Here is a 9,531-nt window from a genome sequence, read left to right as displayed (position 1 = left end):
AACAATATAAATTATATTATAATTATGTATATTTGCAAATTGTTTACTTTTTAAATGTTCATAAGTTGTACTGTAATTTATTATCCTAGGTCTGTTTTAATATTTTGAGATTGTAATTTATTTTTTATTTTATAAAAGCCTAAAAATAATTCAATTAATTTGTGCGTTGATCAAAGAAGGAATAAGATACACATACTGAGATACAAGATACAGATGCCTGTAATAAGGAGGGCGGCTCGTTTACCATTCAACTGAAGTTTCAATACTTTGATTTATTGTGCGTTTTTCTTTTTATTTCATTTCAGCCAATTTTAACCAATTTCTCAACCAGGTTACCGGACCAATAGTCATAATGAATTATTCTAACAATACCGAACCGTTTAATTTTGCAATACCGATGGCAACTCAATTGCAAGACATAATATACTTGGTTCTATATCCAATATCTGGTGTAGTCGCCGTACTTGGAAACGTGTTTGTTTGCTGGGTTTTTATTCGTAATAAATTGCTACACACTCCGACTAACATGATGTTGCTTAATCTTGCTGTTATTGATGAAGTGACCGGACACCTACTGATTATTATGTCAGTATTTTACAATACAGGTGACTTCGTCAAATTTGGAAAGGGGTTTCAAGTTGCTGTCACTTTCGTCTTCATGTCATTACTGAATCTATTTGTCATTGGAGTCGATCGACTACTAACTCTGACGTATCCGTTGAAATACATGAAAATAAGTGACAAAACTAAATGTATTGTTTTTATTGCGTCTGTGTGGATTTCTGGAATGTTTGCGTCATATATCGTCTTCTATTCCGGCTCCTCAGTCGTTATAATTGACTGTGGAGTGTACGTGACGACCGTTAGCAGCATGTCCGTTGATATAGTAATTGGAGTGTCTATCGTCTTTACGATTGGGATTCATGCAAAGGTGTACTTTATAGCATCTAACCAGGCAAGACGTATTTCAGAATCTCAAGTTCAAGGCAGAAAGAAGCATAACATCAACGTCAAAGCCATCAAAACCACGTTGTTTGTACTTGGTGCTTTTGTTGTGTGTTACATACCGAGCTTAGTGTATCGATACTCATCATATACTTGTAGTCCTCTGGGTGGAAAACACACAGCAGATGTGTTCGCTGTGGTTTTTTACATCTCGATGAGTGGGAGTACCGTCAACCCTATCATCTACTCTCTGCGAAAAAAGGAATTCAAGAAACAGATTTTGAACATTTTCAACAGATGTGGTTTATGTAGAAAGCATCAAGCGTCTGCAGAAATGTCGATGTCTATGTCTGTCACAAGAACTGCCATTCGTGAGGACTGATCCTTAACAATTTACTAACCGTTCATGTTTCTGCAGAAGAGTTGATGTCTGTCACAAGAACTGCCATTCATGAGGACTGATGCTTAACAATGTACTAACCGTTCACGTTCCTGCAGAAATGTCAATCTCTGTCACAAGAACTGCCATTCAGGAGGGCTGATGCTAAAACATTTACTAAACGTTCACGTTTCTGCAGAAATGTCAATCTCTGTCACAAGAACTGCCATTCAGGAGGGCTGATGCTAAAACATTTACTAAACGTTCACGTTTCTGCAGAAATGTCAATCTCTGTCACAAGAACTGCCATTCATGAGGACTGATCCTTAACAATTTACTAACCGTTCACGTTTCTGCAGAAATGTTGATGTCTGTCACAAGAACTGCCATTCATGAGGACTGATCCTTAACAATTTACTAACCGTTCACGTTTCTGCAGAAATGTTGATGTCTGTCACCAAAACTGCCATTCAGGAGGACTGATGCTAAAACATTTACTAACCGTTCACGTTCATTATACATTCTTATGATGATTGGCCCTTTAGGCAAAATGAAAAAGTAATGCTTACATTGCACTTATAATGCAGTTAATGATTGTGCATGTTATTTAATGTCTCATTAGTACGTACTAATGAGACATTAAATAACATGCACAATCATTAACTGCATTATATTATACTTACGTACTAATGAGACATATTCATTATCTTGTGCAAATCGTTCCTATTATCTGTGTTCACAGTGCTATGACATCAATTGAACAAATCGCTATTTTTACATTACATAGTTGTGTAAAACATCTTCTTACCTGGTTTCTTGACGACAAATCAGTTAATATTTCGCAGTGATATTTGATTAATGATATCTGTAATAATATAACAATGTAGACAAGCTTATGTTTCAGGCAGTTTAAGAACTACAAAAAGCCCGAATTTAACGAAGTCAAAAAAAAAAAAAAAAAAAGTCAATTTAACAAAATGACACTGAGCTCGTAACAGCTGCGACAAATAACAACAGTATAATGTACATTCTCCATGGCGTGCGGGGCGTGGAACTGATCGTGTCGCAGCCACAGATAAACCGTTTGATCTCCAGAGCTCAGCATCCTATTAGATTGCCTTTATTTAACCATCTTCACACAGTTTAAAAGCGGTTCAGAGATCGTGGGTGCGGATTTTCTGAAAAATTCAGTCTCCCGTAGCTCTGTATCTTTCAGGGCTTTAAATTTGGTAGAGATTCGTTTTATAGTTTTGACGTGTACTATGCCCTATATAATATAAGTATTATAATAAGTGATCCAGAATTATGATCCAGGTCCGGATTGCCTCCGAAATTCAATGGAGTGTTTCTTGGCCATACCTATCAGTGGTAAAATCCGTCTTTTAGTTTTAACGAACAACGAACAAAAAAAACCCCACAAATATCGCAATAATAACCTTCTGGTGTCGGTAATAAAAGCATTATTATTAAATGACTAAACATAAAAAGGCCATAGCATTAGTCTCGCATTCTGATGCAAACAAATTCAGTACAGGAAATGAAAAATTTGAAATGAAAATGGAAAATACGAAAATGTTATTTCTCCGTGTGTGAGTTTGATTAATTAATTTAAATAATGCTTAGAACATAGGTAGGCAGATTGTAGGCTACATAGAACTGTCTGATCCGAATTAAGCTACATTCCCACTCTGTTTCACGGAAAGGAAGACGGGACCGTTCAATTCCTTGCAGGATTTTACAATCTGTCTAGGCCTACGTCTGTACACTATCAAACTTCATGTGACAAAAACATGTGACATATTCCAATGTATGGACATGATGATGTCATATCACTACCATATTTGGGCACTTTGTTGTGAAACTAGTTTGATAGTGTAGACAGAGCTTCACAACCAACGTCGTGCTCGTGAGATCAGTAAACACCATGTGGTTAACTTTGTACTCCTGTCCTTATTTTCCTATGAGAATTGAAGTGGATTTAGCTTATCTAATTGTAGACATATAAACATTATTTAGTTGGTGACATCATTATTGCGTAAGTTGTTGTCTACCATGGCAACAACTTTATACTAATTCAATCAGATTGTAATACAAAACTACCCTCATAAAATGCGGGAATACGTTGTTTTTAGTTAAGTGTCAAATAATTGAAATGTTATTACAACAGCGATGGCCACCTTTCAAGGTATATTGTATTTACGCATGTAAAGTGACCGCCGTGATTGTCTCATCAAGTTTGCATTTATTATTATGTGTGTATTGTAAAGATGTCCTTTGTGTGTTTAGTTATGTTCATTTCATTCCATATTAATTGTTATATGAGATTGTTCATGTAAGGAAACGTCTCTATTTAATACAGTAACCTAATTTTAACTTCTGATTTTCATAATGTTATACATAATTTAATATAATAATGTAGGCCTACGTATATAAGTTTATTACTCGTAGGCATATACATGAGCTGGGAGTTCAATTGTGGACCGGAGGATGAAATGACATTTTGGCATTTGAATTTGAAGTAATTAGTTCTCAACATTTAGATGTGTCACCATTTTTTTCTGATATTGATAGAAATGTAAAAAACGAACTTTGTAATCAAGAGAGTTTCGCTAACATTAGAGGAATTTCAAGACATGTAAAACAGCAAGGTAAAGGATCCTGATTCAATCAAAACGTTTCACCAACATTAGAACTATTGTATCGATAGAAAGGTAAAAACAAGACAACCTGATTCAATCGAGATGGTTTTACTAACACTAGACCTACTGTAGTTTATTCGGGAGAATTTTGTGTAATAAATGATAATTATGAATTTGTCAGATTCATCTTTGAACCCTTTCTCCTTCTCAGTATCTACGACGGAAGATGTCGTTTATGGAGTTCTTTTTAAAATATCTGGAATATTTGCTTTACTTGGCAACTTATTTGTGATGTGGGTTATTATTGGAAACAGATCCTTGCATACCCCAAGCAATATTCTGTTGTTAAACCTTGCTTTAGTCGACCATCTCACCGGTCTCCTACTGACAATAGCTTCGACATTTTACTCTGTAGACCACTTGAAAGGGTTTGAAGGAACCATTCAAGCCGTTGCATCTGGTCTTATTATCTCTGTATTTAATCTTCTCTTTATTGGACTTGATCGATTATTAGCTCTTTTATTTCCGTTAAAATATATGACTATCAGCGATAAGTCAAAGATCGTAATGTTACTGACAACAATCTGGATCATTGGACTAACGATGGCATTCTTGAGCTTTTATGGACCAGGCACTGTCGCATTTAATTGCGTTGGATTCGTGCCTGATGTCTTAATTAGAGGCGTTGTCGTCCAAAATGTCCTGTCAGCTACCGCAATTCTATCCATTCTGATACACACCAAAGTGTACTTCATTGCTGCGAAACAGGCTAGACGGATTGCAGAATCACAAGTCCAGAATAAGCATCAATCTGGAATAAACGTTAAAGCAGTGAAGACCACCTTGATAGTGCTGGGAGCATTTCTTATTTGTTATTTCCCTTCTCTTATTTACCATTATTCTGCGTACGACTGCACTCCACTTGGTGGAGACAATTCGCAGGTTCTATCTAGTTTCATATACTTGATTTCTTTCAGTGGGTGCACTGTAAACCCGGTAATATACACCTTGAGAAGAAATGAATTTAAGAAGAAAATTATTTGGCTTTTCAACAAGATTTTTAGATGCAAATGTAAAACTGACAATTTTTCCAGAGAAGTGACAACTTCAACAAATGCGTAATTTTACTGACATTTACACAATTAAGAAGACATTATTTTAAGAAGAGTAATTTGCCTTTTCATCAAATTTAATGCAGATGTTAAAAATATTCGTTTATCCCATTTTTAGTCGCGTGCAACGCGACTCTACAGCTCACTATGTCGGTCGGTTGGTTGGTCGGTCGGTAAACACTAACTTAAGCACGCGACTGCAGCCATGTATATGACATTGTTTTCTATTTCAAAACACTTCTTGTTCATTTGGAGAGAGTTTGGAGATTCTGCCGGTCCAGACCTGTGACTCACAGCTGCTTCTACTGCACCTCTTAAGCCTCAAATGATAGACACACTTTAGTATGAGAAGAACAATTCTTAAAATGGTCAACATACAAATAAACCAATATTGACCTATCATTGTGAGTTATAATCAGGCGCGCACTGTAATTATTGGTGTATACACACATGCAACATACCGGTATCAAATTGATACGCCTTACTCAGAAACAATACTTTAGGTTTGTATCTAGAAAACAAGAAAAACGCTATAGCCTACTCATCAGTATATTCTGTGATCTAAGTGGTCAAGACGCCAGCCTCTTTTTAAGGAGTTGAGATGACGTTTTATCACCGAAGAGATTCAAATCATGTTTCTAGGCTAATTTAATTAAAGGCGCCGTGAAGGTGAATTTTGCAACAGAAGATGCTTTTTTTCACACAGTTCCATCTTCTTTTATTTGATCGCTAATATTCATAAACAATTCAGCAAAAACAATTATGATCGACTTGATGGCTTTAAAGTGTATCGACCTTTCAGGTTTATTGTTTCACACAATACAATATAATACAGAACATAAATTAATAAATATAATTGTGTGAGGAGGACGCATTAAGCCAAGGCTTTAAGTTTGGTTCTCCAGATGCTCTCCCTATGGTTAGGGTTCTTGTTGATTGTACAATTTATTAATATTACAGGTATTATTAATTGATGAGTGATATTGAATATAATCATAACATACACTTTTTCTTGTAATTGTAATCCTTTGCTGTTTTATAGATTGTGTACATTTGGTAATGTCTTGTGCACGCGATATCACGTGATATCAATACGTTAGATTGGTGTCCCATTTTTACTGTATCCTTTTCATATTGGTTCTTTTGACGCATGTGATTATGTATGTATACACCCATATGCAATGACATTAATGTTAGTTTTAAAACTACTGTATATTATACCCACGTAACGTTTAGATTGTATCGATTCGAATAATAAACCGAGACATATCTGGTGAAAAAAACAGCTGAACATTATTTTTACGAAGAAAGCATAACTACGTACTCTCACCTATCTCTAAATGGACACATAATGTTAATGATCGTTAAGTATTTTATAGTGTGACGTCACTAATATAACCTAGACAATTCTAGCTGTCTGATGTGACGCTTTAAGAAGGCACAGTATTAGTGATAACATTAAGAAAATGTACTTTCTCTGTTAGAGTAGCACCTGTTTTGTCTTAGCAATAATGAAACTATTATAACGAACAGCATATATTGAATTATCTCATTGTTATGATGTTACGATATGTAAACTCCGTATCAATTTGTTGTAGGCTACTTTTAATCGTGTGTATATAATATATACCATGTTTATTATACATAGGCCTACTGTATCGACGTATTAGTTAGTGAGGAAACCATTAAGTGAACTTAATTTAAACATTGATACCTGTGTCACTTGGAACGTTGTCCAAAATATCCAAGCTCAAGTAGTATACGTATGAAACGTCATATGTGCAAAAATATTTATCTTTTTACTAATATTAAGACAAAACTCCGTCTGGAACCCAGACTAGGTTTATGTCTATGCATTGATAGGTTGTGTCTGTAACACATAGACATTGACACGTTAAGTAGGCATATGTCGATGCTATGCGCATTATACGTAGGGACCTCTGCTTCACTGGTGGGCATTGATACGGTGGGCCTGAATATGGATACTGGGCATGTAAGCGACCTGAGCATTGACGTAAGCGCAACATGTTGACCCATATGGATTATTCGACATGTCACTTGTGATTGGTTAAATGGCTTGCGTTGAGTCTACGCCTTTGCCATGACGTGAGCCCAACGTAAATGTTGACCAAATCACAAGCCATGGATTATTCGACGTGTCGTTTATCGTTGGTCAACTCGGGTTGCGTCATTGCATAGTTAGTGTAAGAACCCGCTTAAGTATTAATACGTTAGACCAAATGAGCATTCCATGTCAATGTGAGACGGAGAGGGGACGGTACTTTACTTTGTTGATACGTCGGAAGTGTATTGGGTTTGACTTGTGTATGAATAAACTTCTCATGAACCTGAAAAAAAAACGTATAAAGGTGGTTTCTTAATAGCCTACACTATATCAATAAAAATAGAGTACTTGCGTGCGTGTCATAGTTGCAATTATGAAAAACAGTATGAGTTTCTAGATCTTTCTAATTCTCAGATCAATAAAGTATTAGCTATCAAACTACTCCTTTTGTGTAAATAATTTATTAACGAGAACGGATATGAGATCTAGATCGCGCATAAGCAATATGTAGTTATTGTTATATTAAGATGTTTTTTAACTAAATTGTTTTACCGATAATATTCAAATTAGTAGTAAATTCAGTGTTGATTGTGCTACTTGGTAAATTACTCGTTCGTCATATCTAAAATGAGTATGATCGTTATTGAAATGAAAGGTAAACACGAAACAGTTTCTGACCGGATTTGAACCTTGCATAGAATACTATTTGATGAATTCAAGTTCGGATCCATTGCATGTGATTGTTCAAATTACTTACGATGCGCTTACGTCTTTGCGATGCGTCTAAGTGGATCGTGACCAACTAGCTTATCATCCGAACTGATTTGTCAACTGGTGCTCTTTGGCGTCCAAGTGAGACTTAAGCTTTTTATCCTACTTCGATTATGATTGTTCAAATAATTTGCAGTGTGATTATGTCATTGCGTTGCATCCAAGTGTCACCCAAGCTATGACCCGAAGTCGCCTGTGATTGGTCAACTCATTAAAGCTTGATTTCCACTAGGAAAGATGCAAGGCGTAAGCGCAACTCAAGTAATTTGACCAATCACACGCGATGAATCATCCGAATTTTCGTTTGTGATTATTCAAAAAGTGTAATGTGCCCAAATATGGTATTGATATACCCAAATATGGTAGTGATATGATATCATCATGTCCATATATGGGAGACTTGTGTTGTCAAATAGAGTTTGTATATACAGTATATACAGCGCTTTAAACGACGTGATGATTTCATTTATGCACACAGCACTGACATCATTGCTGTGCCAAGGTTCCTAGAGAAAATAATCAATATTGTGCAGACACTGAGACGTGTCTTGAATACAGTACTGTACTGTGAGTTATATATTTGATGCACTTCGTTTTAATTGCAATATTAATCAAACTTTTAATGTGCATGTTAAATCACATATAATAATGTATTAGCGAGCGACAAGTAATTGACTTAGAATCTCTTAAGAGTAAATATGGGGAGTTACAGAAACCTTTAAGGACGTTTGTTGCCCTTAGGTTTGAATGCGTCAACGTCAAAACGTAGCATTTGTCAAGTCAATGATTCGAGGACTGTGTCATGTTGCCTATTGTATTACGATTTTAACATCTGATCAGCTGATCTAAAGTTCCGGTTTTCCTATGTGCATATTAATTATTATATATTTCGTAATAAATTAAATTGATCATGATTTTTTCTACAGCTCGCTATATGCTGGTCGGTCGGTAAACACTTATAACTTGTTCTTTTAAAATGAACTGCATGTAACTGAATTTGTTAACACAAAGCATAAATTAAACGGTACTGACTATCACTTGCTGTTGTAGTTACGAAGGAGGATTTCTACAATTCGGCTTAACTTTCAATAAGATTTTGTTTTGGTTTTGTGGGAAGTATAAAATAAAAAATCTTCTTTAAGATATTTGATTTAAAAAAGTTTTTGTTAGCCTTAACCACCCGCAAGTAGGCGCCAGGCGTGAGCTTGACTTGCTTTGGGGCAGGGATATCAGAAGGCTAATTACTTTGACTTTTTCGCCAAAGATATGAGCTTTGTAGTAGCTCAGTACGTAGCACTGCGACAGTGTAGGCCTAGGCCTACTACTGGGGTCCCACCCATCACCTACAACCGGCTCTCTACCACCAGACGTATTAGCTTGCATTTTGGAGCACGGTAGAGTTAGTCAAGAGAAGCCGTCTTGAAATCTCAATCGAATTTGAACCATACGACAAAAGTATCAGTGGTCTAGGTAGACAAACTATCGTTTGTGATTGGTCAAAAAGTGTGATGTGCCCAAATATGGTAGTGATATATCCAAATATGGTAGTGATATTACATCATCATGTCCATATATGGGAACATCAGACCCGCGTTGTCAAATACAGTTAGGTAGACGTCA

At 35.9% G+C, this 9,531-nt stretch overlaps 1 protein-coding gene across 1 annotated transcript; it reads left to right on the top strand.

Moving 5' to 3' along the window:
- The first annotated feature begins 352 nt into the window (after nt 1-352).
- LOC140057148 (histamine H2 receptor-like) lies at nt 353-1,327 on the top strand. The gene has a single exon (XM_072102700.1). It carries the CDS (start codon nt 353-355, stop codon nt 1,325-1,327), a length of 975 nt encoding a protein of 324 aa, XP_071958801.1.
- Nucleotides 1,328-9,531: the final 8,204 nt, after the last annotated feature.

Source organism: Antedon mediterranea, chromosome 8 (genome assembly GCF_964355755.1).
Source record: "Antedon mediterranea chromosome 8, ecAntMedi1.1, whole genome shotgun sequence".
In the NCBI taxonomy this organism is placed as follows: Eukaryota; Metazoa; Echinodermata; class Crinoidea; order Comatulida; family Antedonidae; genus Antedon; species Antedon mediterranea.
The sequence above is the reverse complement of the archived record's forward strand: the minus strand, read 5'-3'. Positions and strand labels throughout refer to the sequence as shown.